The sequence below is a fragment of the Mustela erminea genome, chromosome 5 (genome assembly GCF_009829155.1).
Source record: "Mustela erminea isolate mMusErm1 chromosome 5, mMusErm1.Pri, whole genome shotgun sequence".
NCBI lineage: Eukaryota > Metazoa > Chordata > Mammalia > Carnivora > Mustelidae > Mustela > Mustela erminea.
In genome coordinates, this window is record NC_045618.1 from 146,664,594 (window position 1) to 146,680,585 (window position 15,992).

The window sequence follows — 15,992 nt, forward strand, 5'->3', positions numbered from 1 at the left end:
GACTTATCTCAGCTGGCGTAATGCCCTCAAGGCTAATCAATTGTGAATGCCATGATTTCCTTACTTTTTAAAAAAAATTTATTTATTTTTTTCCGCATAACAGTATTCATTGTTTTTGCACCACACCCAGTGCTCCACGCAATCCGTGCCCTCCCTAATACCCACCACCTGGTGCCCCGACCTCCCACCCCCCACCCCAAACTCAGGACTTGAAGCCTTGCCCCAGGACCTTGGCATGTGATGGTATTTAGAGACGGGGACTTTGGGGAGGTGACAGGGAAGAAGGGGGTCATTCATCCGGTCCAGTGTGGCTGACCCCCAGGACGGCCTCTTGTTCTTGTAAGAGCAGATGATGAGGACACAGACATGCACTGAGGGCTGGCCGTGTGAGCACAGGGACAGAGGCCCCAGGCGAGGTCTGCGTCTCTCCCGCTGGCGTCCCGGATTGTGAAAACAGAAACGCATGTGGTTGAAGCCGCCAGACGGTGGCTCTTTGGTCTGGCCGCCCACGCTGGCTAATACACACCCAACACATGCCTCTTGCTTCTGTCCACGGCCGGCCGGGGCCGGCAGCCCCTCCTGCACCCACCCCAGGTGGCCCCTGGGCCTGCACTGTTCCTGGATGCCTTCCTCACCCACCGGGAGTGCCTGGGCTCTGGGGGTCCTGGCCCCCCATGGCGGGAGGGAGCCAAAGCACGGTGTGGCCAGGCGGGGATTTCACCAGGAGCATGAACACAGCAAGACTTTCCGCGCACGTTATGGAATTTTTCAGGACATTTTATTGTCGTTAAAGAAAAAGAGAAGAAACAGTGAAGGACATTTCCACGCTCCAGAAATTTCACAAGAAGAAATCAAGCTACCCAAGCTACAGCAGCGTGTGTCCTCTGAGTGACGGGTGTGCGTTCTCTCCCAGGGGCATGGGGGCCCTGCTTCTCCTCCCCTGCGAGGTGGTCTCTCCTGTGTCGGGGCTCCGATCGGGCACTCGTTCAACGGCCGGGCGGAGAACCAGGCCTAGGCGTCCGCCTGGGTCGGGCCCCAAGGCCGCGGGCACTCTCTCTGGTCGTCTTGTCTCTGCCCCCAGCTGCCCGGAGCAAGCAGGCATTTCTGCCCAGCGTGACTCGGGTCCTGGTCCCAGGAGGGTGCAGGCTGGGCCTGCTGTCCTGGCCTCTCCGCACCTGCCCAGCTCTGTCCACTGAGGCTGCGTGCCACCCGTGTGGGGACCAGGTCACCAGGCCCCTCTGCAGGAGGCCCGTCTGGCTGCCGTCACTCCTTCCCCCGTCCCCGGGGGGCTCCTGCCGTGGCCACAGGCCTGGGCCCTCCTCTGCGCATCTCCTCCAGTGGAGAAGGTCTGACTGACCATTCGTGGCACACCGGAAGCCCCTCTGTGGGGTGATGGTGGCCCGTGGGCTCCTCAGGATCTGAGACAACATGCCTGCTCTGGACAACATGTCCTGCCTCCTGGAGCCCGGCCTGGACGGGGTTTGCATGGAGGCCGGTCCCTGCCCAGATGGACGCTGGGACTGCCAGTCCTCTGCCACCTCCAGGATGACCATGCACGTGACCGCGGGGCCGTGCTGGTGAGGGCCATCCTGCCCTGATGGGTCAGTGTCCACGCGGCCCCCACAGTAACTTGGTGGCTGCCGAGGAGGGGTGGGCAGTGTCCATCACTCAGATTGGGGGCGCAGCCTGCCGTCCGGTGGGGTCTCCAAACGGGGCGTCAGGGGCAGGGTGCAGCCCACGGTGCCCGGCAACCCTGAGGGTGGAGGTCGGGTCCAGGGCGGCTGTGAGGTCGGAGGGTGGCGCGCTGGGAGGTCAGAGGGGCAGGCCTGGCAGCAGGCCAAGCAGCACGAACCGATGCAGCCGGTTCCCGTGGGGTGTCGAGGGCGGCCCTGGACACCCGCCACGAGGACCGGCCCTAGGCCCCCTGGCCGATCATGTTCCTGTAGTCGGGGACGATCGTGTGCTTCAGCTGCACCACCGAGGAGAAGATCCACTTCACCTGCAGCGGGCGGGGGAGGGCGTGAGCGTGGCCGGGACCCCCGGGGACCGCCCACCGCCGCCCGCTGGAGCTGGGCCCCACCCCCGGGACCACTAGGGGGCTGGGGGTCCTGGTGGGGACGGCATGCGGACAGCGAGGGGACAGTGTGGGGACAGTGTGAGGACAGTGTGGGGACAGCTACTGGACGGTGTGCGGACAGTGAGGAAACAGGGTGGGGACAGTGAGGGGCAGTGAAGGGACACCGAGAGGACAGCGAGGGGACAATGACGGACAATGTGGGGACAATGCGTGGGCAACATGGGGACAGCTGGGGTAGCGGTGACAGTGATGGGACAGCATGGCGTCATCATGAGGACAGCGTGGGGACTGGGTATAGTGTGGGGACAGCGAGGGCACAAGGGGACATTGTGGGGACAGTGCTCATTGTGTGGGGACAGTGAGGAGTCATCATGGGCACAGTCTGGGGACAATGAGGGGTCATCATGGGGACAGTGATGGGACAGTGAGAGGACAGTGTGAGGACAGCATGGAAACAGCTGGGGACTGTGGGGGCCGTGATGGGACAGCTTGGGGTCATCATGGGGACAGTGTGGAGTCACTGGGCCATCATGTGGGGACAGTCTGAGGACAGTGTGGGGACAGCATGGGGATGTGAAGGGACTGCATGTGGACAGTGAGGGGACATGTGGGGTCAGTAAGGGGACAGGGAGGATAGAGTGTGGGGTCAGCGTAGGGACTGTATAGGGATTGCATGGGGACATGTAGGGGACAGTGTGAAGACAGCTTGGGGACAGCATAGGGACAGCATGGAGTCAATGTGGGGACAGGGTGGGGCCACTTTTGGGTCAGTGAGGGGATAGCGAGTGGGCAGTGTGGGGACAACGTGGGAACAGTGTGAGGACAACACGGGGACAGTGTGTGTCAGTGAGCGAACAGTGTGAGGACAGCATGGGGACAGCACTGGGACATCAGGGGGACAGCACAGAGATAGGCTGGGGGTAGGCTGGGGACAATGTGTGGACAGTGTTTGGACAACATGAGGTCACTGTGAGGAAAGTGTGGGGACAGTATGGGGACAGTATGGGGACAGCGTGTGGACAGCGTGTGGACAGCACGTGGACAGATGGGGGCAGCACGTGGATAGTGTGGGGACCACATGGGGACAATTCTGGGTCAGTGTGTGGCCAGCATGGGGTCAGCATGGGAATAGCATGGGGACAGTGTAGGGAGAGTGGGCCGAAGTGAGGGGACAGTCGAGGACAGCATGGGACAGCGTGTGGACAGCATGTGGACAGCGTGTGGACAGCATGTGGACAGATGGGGGCAGCACGTGGATAGTGTGGGGACAGCACGGGGACAGCAGGCTGCGTTGAGGGGACGTGTGGGGACGCCCACCTTAAAGAGGGTCACAGTGGCGCTGTAGCACACGCTGAGCAGGAAGAGGGTGATGAAGATGGAGATGGTGGTCCACAGCCCGTCCAGCTCCCCATCCTGGTCCTCGGCACAGCTGTCGTCCAGGAGCAGCTCTGGACAGGAAGGGGGTGGTCAGTGTCGTGCCTGCCCCAGGGGTGATTCCCTGGGGGACAGTCACAGCCCTCTGCAACCTCAGGCGCCAGCCTTAGCACCCCCGGCTCTCCAGCTTGGGTCTGGTCCTTGGGGGACCCCCTCCCTCTCTGCTCTGCCCTGTGCTGGGACCCTCCTGGGGGAAGGGGCCCTGACCGGCACATGTCCTCTTCCCCTGGGGGCCAGGTCCAGAAGGTGGGGGGGCTGGAGAGCCCAGGGAAGGGCTGGTCAGTGTCGGGGAGTGTCCGAGAGAAGGAGTGGGTGGGAGCATCAGGACAAGCTGGGTGTGGGGTTTTGTGGATGTTGGGAGGGGTGCAGTGCCCTGGGGGGGGCAGGTCAGTGTGGTCAGTGTGTGGATGAGCTGCTGAGAAGCCGACGGGTGCTGGAGGGGGTGTGGATCAGGCTGGCGTCCGTGGTGAGGGTTCCCAAGGCCGGCTCTGGTCTGGGCCCATGCAGGTTGGCCCGTGTGAGGCCTGTGTGTGTACGTGCATGTCGGTGTGTGTGCACACGCATGTCTGTAGTGCACACGAGCGTGCATGCTGGTGAGTGTGTGCACATGTGTGTCTGTAGTGCACACGAGCATGCATGCCGGTGCGTGCACACACACGTGTCTGTGGTGCACACGAGCGTGCATATGCGTGTCTGTAGTGCACACGAGCGTGCATGCTGGTGAGTGTGTGCACACGTGTGTCTGTAGTGCACACGAGCGTGCATGCCTGTGGGCGCTGTGCTCGTGTGCACACACGGGTGTACACATGTGCATATGCACCGGCATGTAAGCATGCAGCAATGCAGGTGTGCACACACGTGTGCCTCTGTGCACGCACATGTGTGTATGCCGCATGTGTGCGTGTGTGATCGCGTTTGCGAAGATGGGGCTGCTCCGTGGGATGGGCTTGTTGTCAGTGGGTCTGAACTCAGCGTCCAGGTGGGCATCTGGGATGGTCCCTTCCATGGGAGCTCAGGGCCACCTGACTCTGCCCCTTTGGGGTTCGAGGTTGAGGGTCCCCACGAGTGGACAGGCCTGGCCCCAGGCAGGACCCCCACACCTGGGAGAGGGCAGGAGCCTGTTTGTGGAGTGCCTGAGGGCAAGGAGGGCCCGTCCCCACACACGGGTGAGGCGCGGCCTCTGTGTTGGCCCAGAGCAACCACGCAGAGTCTCGGGAGGCCCAGGGGCCCAGGGCACGAGGACAGGCCAGCGTCCCCCAGAACCTGGGCTGGTACAGAAGTGGGAAAGAGTGTGCGCTTGTTCCCCTGAGGGCTCCGGAGGGGCTTCTGGGACCCCTGACCACACGCTGCAGCCCCGGGTAGCTCCTGTTGGCAGGGACGGCCCGGAGTGGCGGCCACCTCTGGCAAAGTCCCCTCTCCTGCCTCAGGCGACTCCTGGCCACATGCGGTGGCAGCCTGCGCAGACCTGCTCACTCGGAGTCCCGGCCCCCGTGGGACCCGCTCTCTCCCACCAACGGTGACCCCTTGGCCTCGGAGCCGGGCTGTCCCTGCCGCCCAGAGACCCGTGTGTCCTGAGCTCTGCCTCGGAAAGAACCATGACAGCGTCGCTGGGTCCCAGGGCAGTGCTGGGTGCTTTATTTCACGCAGGGGCGCCTGCCCGGGAGGTACGTACACAGGGGTGGGGGCTCCGGCATCCTCGTGGGACTCCAAGAGCCTGTGGGTGGGGGGTTGCTGGGGGGCCGGGCGTGCTGCTCATTTACCCAGAGACTGGGAGATGGACTTCTGCGTGTGATGGTTGTGTAGGGCTTCATGCAGCACCGCACACGTGAAGGCTTCTCCCCGCTGCCAGCGCGCCTTGTCCACCGAGAGCTTGCTGTAGAGGAAGTAGCTGCCGTCCGCATCCAGCTGGGGCGGGGTTGTTCGGACACTGGCCTCTGGTAACTGTCGGCCGTTGCTCTGCCACTCCACATCGATGTCAGCTGGGTAGAAGTCTTTGACCAGGCAGGTCACACTGACGGTGTTCCTGCTCATCTCGTCCCGGGGTGGGGGCAGGACATACACACTGGGCTGATGGGGTTCCCCTGTGGGGCCAGAGGTCAGCACAGATGGTCACTCAGAGCGTGGAGGGCTGTGCTTGGTCTGCAAGGCCCCCTCTTTGACCCCCCCTGCACCCCAGCCCCGCTGCTGCTCACCTCTGGCCTTGGAGATGGTCCTCTCAATGGGGGATGGGAGAGCTTTGTTGTTGACCTTGCACTTGAAGACCTTCCCCTTGAGCCAGTCCTGGTGCTGGATGGGGAGGACACTGACCACACGGAAGGTGCTGTTGAACTGCTGCTCACGCGAATTCGTCTTGGCTGTGTGCACCTCCTGGTTGTCCACGAACCAGCTGATCTGGACCTCAGGGTCTTCCAGGTCGACCACCATGCATGTGACCTCGGGGGTTCGGGAAATGGAGAGGGTGTCCCTGGGCTTCGGGGGGAACATGAAGACTGAAGGTCCTCCGAGCATGTCACATGCTGGTGAGGGAGACAGAGCACAGGGGTCAGACCGTGGGTGGCCTTCCTCCAGAACATCCATGGCCCTCACCAGGCCTGCTGCTTGGGGTGCAGGGAAAGGCCTGCTGACTCACCTGGAGGTTGGGGACATTTTTTGCATGGGTCAGTGACAGGAGGTACTCCTTGGGGCACTGCAGAGAGAGCAGACGGGGCATTACTGGGTGTCTGGGCTGGGCACAGGTTGGGGTGGGCACAGGTGATGGCCAAGTCTTGGCCGGTTCCCAGACCAGGGACTGGAGTGGGGGGTAAACCACTGACGCCAACACCCAGAGGATCTCCTCCCTGAACTGGGAGGCCTGCAGGTGAGGCAGCCAGCGGTGCCTCCCCTGAGCCCTGGGGTCCAGGCTGGCCAGGAGACCGGGCCTGTGTCCCAGTGGACACCCTCCCTGAGGCCCATTCTCTCACCTGTCTTGTCCACCTTGGTGTTACTGGCTGGGTGGGCCACGGTGCAGGTGAAGGTGTCGCTGGGCCACCTGCTGGAGGGCACGGTCACCATGCTGCTGAGAGAGTAGAGCCCCGAGGACTGCAGGACAGACGGGAAGGTGTGCACACCGCTGGTCAAGGAGCCGGAGTTCCAGGACACAGTGACAGGCTCAGGGAAGTAGCCGGACACCAGGCAGGCCAGGGCCACTGTGGATCCGGGGGTGGCCCCGCAGCTGGGGGCCAGTGGGAAAACCGATGGGGCCGTGGTGGAAGCTGCAAGAGAGGAGGTTGTGTGACCGCCAGGGTCTCACCCCTGCGACGGTCAGGGCAGGACAGCAGGTGCCCAGGTGTGGGGCGTCCAGGGCCCAGCACCCATGTGCTTCCTGGACGTCTGCAGACCAGCCGCCTGGCCTGGCTCTCTGCGGCCACAGGTGCTGGACTCATCAGCCGGGTCAGGGCCCGGTGACCACCTGGGTCAGAGTCTCCTGGGCCTCTGGCCCGGGGTCCCCACTCAGGCTTCCTCTGGGAGTCCGGCCTGACCAAGCCTGTCTGAGCCCTGACCTGGGCCCCTGCTCGCAGCTGGCTCCTGCTGGCCCCCTGAGTCCACTGCCCTGCTGTCCCCACCGGATTGTGCCTTGGACCGGTGGAAACGTCCACGCACCGCCCCTGTCCCTCCAGGCCCCACATCTTCTGGGTCGGCTCTGCAGCCCAAGCAGCCGGGCCCCGTCCCTGCCCCGAACCCACGGGACCCTCCCCAGGCCTCCATGGCATGGCCTCCCGAGGTCACTGAGGGTCAGCCCAGCCAGGGTCCCTGGGCCATCCCCGCTCTGGGGCCCGTCCAGCTCCTTGCTCTCCACGGAGTCCTTCAGCCGACATTGTCCCGAGCCTGTTGCCCCTCAGCATGGAGGGTCCTCTCCCTGGCTGTCCTGGCGGTCCTCTCCTGGGTGGGACCAGCCCCTCAGAGCATCTCAGAGCCCTGGTCCCAGCCAGGCCTCTCCCCTCTGGCCCTGCTCCCGCCCACACCCCGGCTGGCTGCCCTGCATCAAGCTCCGCTCGGGCCCCATGCTCTCTCCTCCACTGGGTCCGCTGCGCCGGGCCTCCCCACCGGGTGTGACATGTCCACCTCCTCTGCACCTCGTCCCCTCGAGCCTCAAGAACAGGGCTCCCACCCCGGGACCAAAGAACGGGTTCCCCTCGTCCCCTCAAAGGTGGCCACCCCTGGGCCTTCCTCCCCAGAGACCTTCCCACCTTGGCCATACTTTCCACCCTACCTCGTCCACCGGGCCCCAGATGCCAGGCCACTGTCCCCGAGGGCAGGGATGCTCACCAGGCTCTTGCCCTCGGAGTCTCTGTATGTTGCCGCTGACGGTGCCCAGCAGCCCAGAGCTCCGCCCGAGAGTCCTGCCTTCCTCCCCCGGGGATCCCGGGGCAGCCCCTGCCCGGCCTGCTCTCCCCCTGCCCCTGCTCACCTGCACAAGCACTACCTGCTCCTTGAGCCCCTGCGGCAGCCCCCTGCCCCTCCTGCTCTCCCCCTGCCCCTGCTCACCTGCACAAGCTCTGCTGTTCCTTGAGTCCCTGGGGCAACCCCCTGCCCCTCCTGCTCTCCCCCTGCCCCTGCTCACCTGCACAAGCACCGACAGCTCCCCTGAGCCCCTAGGGCAACCCCTGCCCCTCCTGCTCTCCCCCTGCCCCTGCTCACCTGCACAAGCACTACCTGCTCCTTGAGCCCCTGCGGCAGCCCCCTGCCCCTCCTGCTCTCCCCCTGCCCCTGCTCACCTGCACAAGCTCTGCTGTTCCTTGAGTCCCTGGGGCAACCCCCTGCCCGGCCTGCTCTCCCCCTGCCCCTGCTCACCTGCACAAGCACTACCTGCTCCTTGAGCCCCTGCGGCAGCCCCCTGCCCCTCCTGCTCTCCCCCTGCCCCTGCTCACCTGCACAAGCACCGACAGCTCCCCTGAGCCCCTGGGGCGGCCCCCTGCCCCTCCTACTCTCCCCCTGCCCCTGCTCACCTGCACAAGCTCTGCTGCTCCCTGAGCCCCTGCGGCAGCCCCTGCCCCTCCTGCTCTCCCCCTGCCCCTGCTCACCTGCACAAGCACCGACAGCTCCCCTGAGCCCCTGGGGCAGCCCCCTGCCCCTCCTACTCTCCCCCTGCCCCTGCTCACCTGCACAAGCTCTGCTGCTCCCTGAGCCCCTGCGGCAGCACCTGCCCCTCCTGCTCTCCCCCTGCCCCTGCTCACCTGCACAAGCTCTGCTGCTCCCTGAGCCCCTGTGGCAGCCCCTGCCCCTCCTGCTCTCCCCCTGCCCCTGCTCACCTGCACAAGCACCGACAGCTCCCCTGAGCCCCTGGGGCAGCCCCCTGCCCCTCCTACTCTCCCCCTGCCCCTGCTCACCTGCACAAGCTCTGCTGCTCCCTGAGCCCCTGCGGCAGCCCCTGCCCCTCCTGCTCTCCCCCTGCCCCTGCTCACCTGCACAAGCTCTGCTGCTCCCTGAGCCCCTGGGGCAACCCCTGCCCCTCCTGCTCTCCCCCTGCTCACCTGCACAAGCTCTGACAGCTCCCCTGAGCCCCTGGGGCAACTCCTGGCCCCTCCTGCTCTCCCCCTGCCCCTGCTCACCTGCACAAGCACCGACAGCACCCCTGACCCCTGGGGCAGCCCCCTGCCCCTCCTGCTCTCCCCCTGCTCCTGCTCACCTGCACAATCTCTGCTGCTCCCTGAGCCCCTGGGGCAACTCCTGGCCCCTCCTGCTCTCCCCCTGCCCCTGCTCACCTGCACAAGCACCGACAGCTCCCCTGAGCCCCTGGGGCAACCCCTGCCCCTCCTGCTCTCCCCCTGCTCACCTGCACAAGCTCTTACAGCTCCCCTGAGCCCCTGGGGCAACCCCTGCCCCTCCTGCTCTCCCCCTGCTCACCTGCACAAGCACCGACAGCTCCCCTGAGCCCCTGGGGCGGCCCGCTGCCCCTCCTACTCTCCCCCTGCCCCTGCTCCCCTGCACAAGCTCTGCTGTTCCTTGAGTCCCTGGGGCAGCCCCTGCCCCTCCTGCTCTCCCCCTGCCCCTGCTCATCTGCACAAGCTCTGCTGCTCCCTGAGCCCCTGGGGCAACCCCTGCCCCTCCTGCTCTCCCCCTGCCCCTGCTCACCTGCACAAGCTCTGCCAGCTCCCCTGAGTCCCTAGGGCAACCCACTGCCCTTCTAGGTCTCCCCCTGCCCCTGCTAACCTGCACAAGCTCTGCCTGCTCCCTTGAGCCCCTGGGACAGCCCCTGCCCCTCCTGCTCTCCCCCTGCTCACCTACACAAGCTCTTACAGCTCCCCTGAGCCCCTGGGGCAACCCCTGCCCCTCCTGCTCTCCCCCTGCTCACCTGCACAAGCACCGACAGCTCCCCTGAGCCCCTGGGGCAGCCCCCTGCCCCTCCTACTCTCCCCCTGCCCCTGCTCACCTGCACAAGCTCTGCTGCTCCCTGAGCCCCTGGTACAGCCCCTGCCCCTCCTGCTCTCCCCCTGCCCCTGCTCACCTGCACAAGCTCTGACAGCTCCCCTGAGCCCCTGGGGCAACCCCTGCCCCTCCTGCTCTCCCCCTGCTCACCTGCACAAGCTCTGACAGCTCCCCTGAGCCCCTGGGGCAACTCCTGGCCCTCCTGCTCTCCCCCTGCCCCTGCTCACCTGTACAAGCACCTACAGCTCCCCTGACCCCTGGGGCAGCCCACTGCCCCTCCTGCTCTCCCCCTGCCCCTGCTCACCTGCACAAGCACCGACAGCTCCCCTGAGCCCCTGGGGCGGCCCCCTGCCCCTCCTACTCTCCCCCTGCCCCTGCTCACCTGCACAAGCTCTGCTGCTCCCTGAGCCCCTGGTACAGCCCCTGCCCCTCCTGCTCTCCCCCTGCCCCTGCTTACCTGCACAAGCTCTGACAGCTCCCCTGAGCCCCTGGGGCAACCCCTGCCCCTCCTGCTCTCCCCCTGCTCACCTGCACAAGCTCTGACAGCTCCCCTGAGCCCCTGGGGCAACTCCTGGCCCTCCTGCTCTCCCCCTGCCCCTGCTCACCTGCACAAGCACCTACAGCTCCCCTGACCCCTGGGGCAGCCCACTGCCCCTCCTGCTCTCCCCCTGCCCCTGCTCACCTGCACAAGCACCTACAGCTCCCCTGAGCCCCTGGGGCAGCCCCCGGTCCCTCCTACTCTCCCCCTGCCCCTGCTCACCTGCACAAGCTCTGCTGCTCCCTGAGCCCCTGGGGCAGCCCCCTGCCCCTCCTACTCTCCCCCTGCCCCTGCTCCCCTGCACAAGCTCTGCTGTTCCTTGAGTCCCTGGGGCAGCCCCTGCCCCTCCTGCTCTCCCCCTGCCCCTGCTCACCTGCACAAGCTCTGCCAGCTCCCCTGAGTCCCTAGGGCAACCCCCTGCCCTTCTAGGTCTCCACCTGCCCCTGCTCACCTGCACAAGCTCTGCCTGCTCCCTTGAGCCCCTGGGACAGCCCCTGCCCCTCCTGCTCTCCCCCTGCTCACCTACACAAGCTCTGACAGCTCCCCTGAGCCCCTGGGGCAACCCCTGCCCCTCCTGCTCTCCCCCTGCTCACCTGCACAAGCACCGACAGCTCCCCTGAGGCCCTGGGGCAGCCCCCTGCCCCTCCTACTCTCCCCCTGCCCCTGCTCACCTGCACAAGCTCTGCTGCTCCCTGAGCCCCTGGGGCAACTCCTGGCCCCTCCTACTCTCCCCCTGCCCCTGCTCACCTGCACAAGCTCTGCCAGCTCCCTGAGCCCCTGGGGCAACCCCTGCCCCTCCTGCTCTCCCCCTGCTCACCTGCACAAGCACCGACAGCTCCCCTGAGCCCCTACGGCAACCCCCTGCCCTTCTAGCTCTCCCCCTGTTCCTGCTCCTCTGCACAAGCTCTCCTGCTCCCCTGAGCTCCTGGGGCAAACCCCTGCACCTCCTGCTCTCCCCCTGCCCTTGGTCACCTGCACAGGCTCTGAGGGTTCTCCTGAGCCCCTGGGACAGCCCCCTGCCCCTCTTGCTCTCCCCCTGCCCCTGCTCACCTGCACAAGCACCGACAGCTCCCCTGAGCCCCTGGGGCAGCCCCCTGCCCCTCCTACTTTCCCCCTGCCCCTGCTCACCTGCACAAGCTCTGCCAGCTCCCTGAGCCCCTAGGGCCACCCCCTGCCCCTCCTGCTCTCCCCCTGCCCCTGCTCACCTGCACAGGCTCTCCTGAGCCCCTGGGACACCTCCTGCTTCTGTAACCATCCCAGTTCCTGCTCCGCTGTAGCTGCTGTGCCACTGGCCCGTGGCCTCTTCGACTACAGCAGCCTTCTGCCGCACATGCCCTGTGATCTCTCCCCCCAGGTCTGGAGCACAGCCCCAGACTTCTGTGTGTCCCTAGTGCTGCCCCTGCCCCTGCTGCCTGTCCCAGACCCTTTAGCCCAGGTTTGGCCTCTGACCCTCAGCCCCTGGGCTCCTGGAGCACGTTGAGCTCCCTGCTCAGCCCCTGTGCTGCCGACTGGGCTCGGAGCACATGGGAGCCACGGCACCTTACCCTGGGCTCGGAGCACATGGGAGCCACGGCAGCCCTATCCCCCTGTCCTGCTCTCACTTGCTGCTCATCTGAGGCCACCTAGGGCCCCGTGGACAACACTCCGACCCAGCCCTGGGGCTTGAGCGGGCTCCCTTGGGTGGTCAGGACCACCTGGAGGCCTCTTCCTCCCCGGGGCTGGGCCAGCCCCTCCCTGTGCCCTCCCCTCAGACCCCTCTGCCCATCCTTGGCTCGATCCTGCTGTGACTCAAGATGGCCCAGCCCGGGCTCCCAGCACAGGTGGTGAACGGCAACCCTCAGGCTTCTGCCCATCTCCCGTCACCATCCTTGAAGGGCCCGGTCCTGGCCCCCCTTCGTCTGCGTCTGGTTGTCCCGCAGCGTTGGCGTGGGTGTGCCCCTCCCGTGCCCGTCTCGTCCCTGCCCTGGGTTGGGCCATGGGCCTCGGGCAGCCCCGTGCTCACTCTGCGGCTCCTGCCTCCCATGTGGGGTCCCGAGGGCGTGGTCTGTCCTCCGCTCCTGCAGCCGGTTCTGGTGTCGCCCTCACTCTGTCTGCCCTTGCTCCGTGCAGACCCCACTCCCCGCGGCCGGCGCTGTGCCAGGAGCCGTCCTGCAGCCTGGCTCATGCCTGCACCGCCCCTCCTTGCCGCGGCCCAGGCACGCGCTGGTCCTTGTGGCTGAGCTCTGTGCCCACAGCCCGGCTTCCTAGCTTCCAGGCAGCCTTGGAAGACTAAGAACAGGATCGAAACCGAGGGGCTTGGCTTGCTTCCTGAAGTTCCCTTTTCGTCTGGGTGGTTTCTGTCTCAGAGGAGCTGGGGGGCCTCCAGACACGGCTAAGGCTGTGCCACGTGGGTGTGCGGGGGTGGGGTGTGGTGGGTGCCCGGGGGCCCCAGGGAGAGCTCAGGATCCTCCCCTCCCCCCATCCCTACACATGTTCCCCTTGCTCTCTGCCTCCTGCAGGGAAATGCCTGCTGCCTGCTCCCCGGCAGACCAGCATAACCTGCTCTCTGCTGAGCCCTGCGGTGCCTCCAGCCCTGGTGGGCTCCTCCTTGTGCCCCTGTGAGCCTGCAGTGTGGCCCCTGACCCATACCTGTGGACCAGCCTCACACTTGTCCTGTCCACACAGCAAGACGCCTCCCACCCAGAATGTCGTCCTCCTGTTCCATCATCCATGGCCCAGCTCCGTCTGAAGGCTGGTGCTCTATGCCCCGTCAGAGGGAGGCTAGTATCCCCGCCACGCCTGTGTTGTAAAGGACAGAGAAGTCTTCCATGCATGGACAGAGCTCCTGGCGGTCATGAGGTCGATGCTCCCCTTTCCCTGAGGGACAGTGTGCGGCGCCTCCTGGCATGTGGGCTGAGGCTCAATGGCTGTGCTGGAGGACAGGAACCCTCTGTTTCTTGTGTCTTGGAGGACCTAGTGTGCAGCTCAGGGCTGTCCATTACCACCATGCAGGCCTTGCATGGGGACCCCTGGGAGCCCTGTAAGTCCCCCCCCCCCCCCACCCAGCAGTGCCAGGAGCCTGGAAGACGGGGTGGGGGTAGTGGGGGAGGCTTGTGCTGCATGCCCTGTCATTCCCCTGGGCTTGGGGTTCCCCAGCAGCAGCCCGTCCAAGTGTCAGATGCTGGTCTGTTGGTGTGGGGTCCGCGTGACATGGGGCCCGTGCTCATGCCTGTAGTCAGGGGTCTGCGGGCGGAGAGCTCTCCAGTCTGCTCTGCTCACACTCACGTTCGTGAGCTTTCCAGGCTCCTCCTGGCAGAGGCTTGGGCCCCCCGTGGGCTTCCCACTGTGGCACTAGGCTTTCCCGGGATGGCTGCGCGGTGCCTGGCACCCGAGTCCCAACAGAAGCCAGGTCTCCTCAGGTCATGACCTCAGAGATGTGGCCGTGGCTCATTTTGGGCACCCCCTCCCCAGAGAGGCGCACAGCCCCTGGGCTTCTGGGGAGGGTCACGCCCCTCTGCGTGGGGCAGGCTGGGAAGTGGAAGCCTGTCGTCCTAGAAATATCTCCGTGGCAGCTTTGCAAAATGCCTGTGGCCACCACTGTGGTGCAGGGAGTGTTGTGGGGACCCCGCCGCGGACCTGTCCCAGGCGAAGCCTCCCCACACCCCTGGCTGACGCAGCGTGGCCCCCTGTGATGGCTGCCAGCCGCAGAGCCCGGCCACGTTCCCGGCCACGGTGCGGCCCACTCCGCCGGCCAGAGTGTGGCCTGTGGGTGCTCACGGAACATCAGGATCTGCGGCACGTCCGGTGGGAAGGCGAGGCTTGATGAGCTTGGTGCCAGGCCCTGCTATCCCCGGTCAACGCGCGGGGCAGGCTGAGTTCCTGCTGAGGGCGTGGCCGTGCACCCTTCTTCCTCAGAGACCACACAGTGTCCCCAGCCCAGCTCCCAGGGTCTGATCTCTCCAGAATAGCCTTTCACAAGGAAGCGGGCGAGGCTATGCACTTTCCCTGTGTTGAAATTCTGGGTTTGGTTCTGAGGAATATTCACCTTGGTTCCAAGGCAAAGGACAGGCTCTGAAAATGCTCCCAGACGGCACCCCCGGAACGGACGTGTCAGAGCCTGAGGGGGTCCTCGTGCAGCAGGCCCTATGGGACAGCACAGGAGGCCAGCCGGGCCCTCGCTCTGACTCTGCAGCCCCCGCCCCGTAGACCCGCCCCGCAGCCCCGCCCCCGCCCCGCAGCCTGGATGCAGGTGACCCCTCGGTAGGCCACAGACAACCGGCTTTTACCTTCCGAACGTCCTGGTCGAGGCAGCTCCCAGGGTGGGTCAGCCCTGCCGGGACCCACCCTAAGCCTGACCCTGCCCAGCCCGTCTGCAGGCTGGAGTCCGGTGGACAGAGTGCTGCCGGCGCTCTGGGTGGGAGTCGACCCCTCCCGGGAAATCAGATGCGTGTGAACGCCAGCAGGGCCTGGCAGAGCATGGCCGGCTTCCCGAGGCGCTGAGGCCTGAGGTCCCCGGAGGCCCGTTATGCTCAATGGGTCACGGACACCCTGGCTGGCCCCTCCAGATCTCTAGGCAGGGCCCTGGGACGTTTCTCGGCAGTGTGTGTGCCGGCTCAGCTGTGTGACCGTCCGTGAGGACCGGGGCGTGTGGGTGCAGCTCAGATCCTGTCCCGGGGGCCGAGCGCAGCCGTCACAGGGTGGACTCCCTGCTGTTCTGCTGCCCTGCCTGGTGCTGGGGAGCCCGCTCTATGCCGAGGTGCTTTTCTGGGGACGACCCCATCTGTCAGCTGCTGCCTGCCCCCCACCCTGCCCCACGCAGATGCTGCCCAGCCTCACCTGTGTCCCTCTTCTGTCCAGACACAGCTGGCCGCCAGCATGAGTGCCAGCTGCGAGTGTGCGTCTCACGGCTTCTGAGAGCTGTGGCACTGTGGAACAGGCTGCGGGGACAGGCAGAGGGGCAGGGGCCCGTCCCCAGGCGCACAGCCGGCAAGCCCAGCAGCCTGGTCTCTGCCTCCCACGCAGGTCCGGGGCCTGCCAGGAAGGGTGGTTCCCCGCGCTGTTCTCCTGACAGCGGGAAGTGCCCGCTTCCCGCTGGGGTCCCGGGCAGCAACGTTCACCAGCCCCAGACGGGGCCAGGCGGAGGCCGTCCCTCCTGAACGGCTCCTGGCGGGGACCGGGTCTCCGCGGCTTGCATCCGGAGGGTGGGATCGATTTCCAGTTGGATCACGTGTCTGCGCGGTCACTTACTGTGGGCATCCGGTGTTCTCTCCGTGTGGACACTGCGTGCGCGTCTGTCCGTCCTCTGCTGCCATGTGAGATCACGTGCCTGCATGCGAGGCCCTCGTGTGTGCTGCGCTGGTCTAGGCACGTGTAGGACGCACACGTCTGATGCACGTGTGCTGTGTACACACACCAGCAACGACCAGAGCACATGTGTCACATGCGTGTATATAACGTCTACACACAGCACACGCACAGACACTGTCACGTATCTTTCCGTGTGAAAGCTTTGTTGCAGGGAGCGTGGGGGCCTGGGGTATGCCCTTGGCTCAGGTGGGA

General features: G+C 65.7%; 1 gene segment (V, D, J or C); it reads right to left on the reverse strand.

The window, feature by feature from the left end:
* Positions 1 to 756: 756 nt before the first annotated feature.
* On the reverse strand, positions 757 to 7,553 carry LOC116590247. The segment is given in 7 exon segments: positions 757 to 1,999; positions 3,395 to 3,543; positions 5,272 to 5,592; positions 5,704 to 6,027; positions 6,141 to 6,197; positions 6,472 to 6,762; positions 7,511 to 7,553. Coding segments are annotated over 7 exon segments (1,269 nt in total).
* Between the last annotated feature and the right edge of the window lie 8,439 nt (positions 7,554 to 15,992).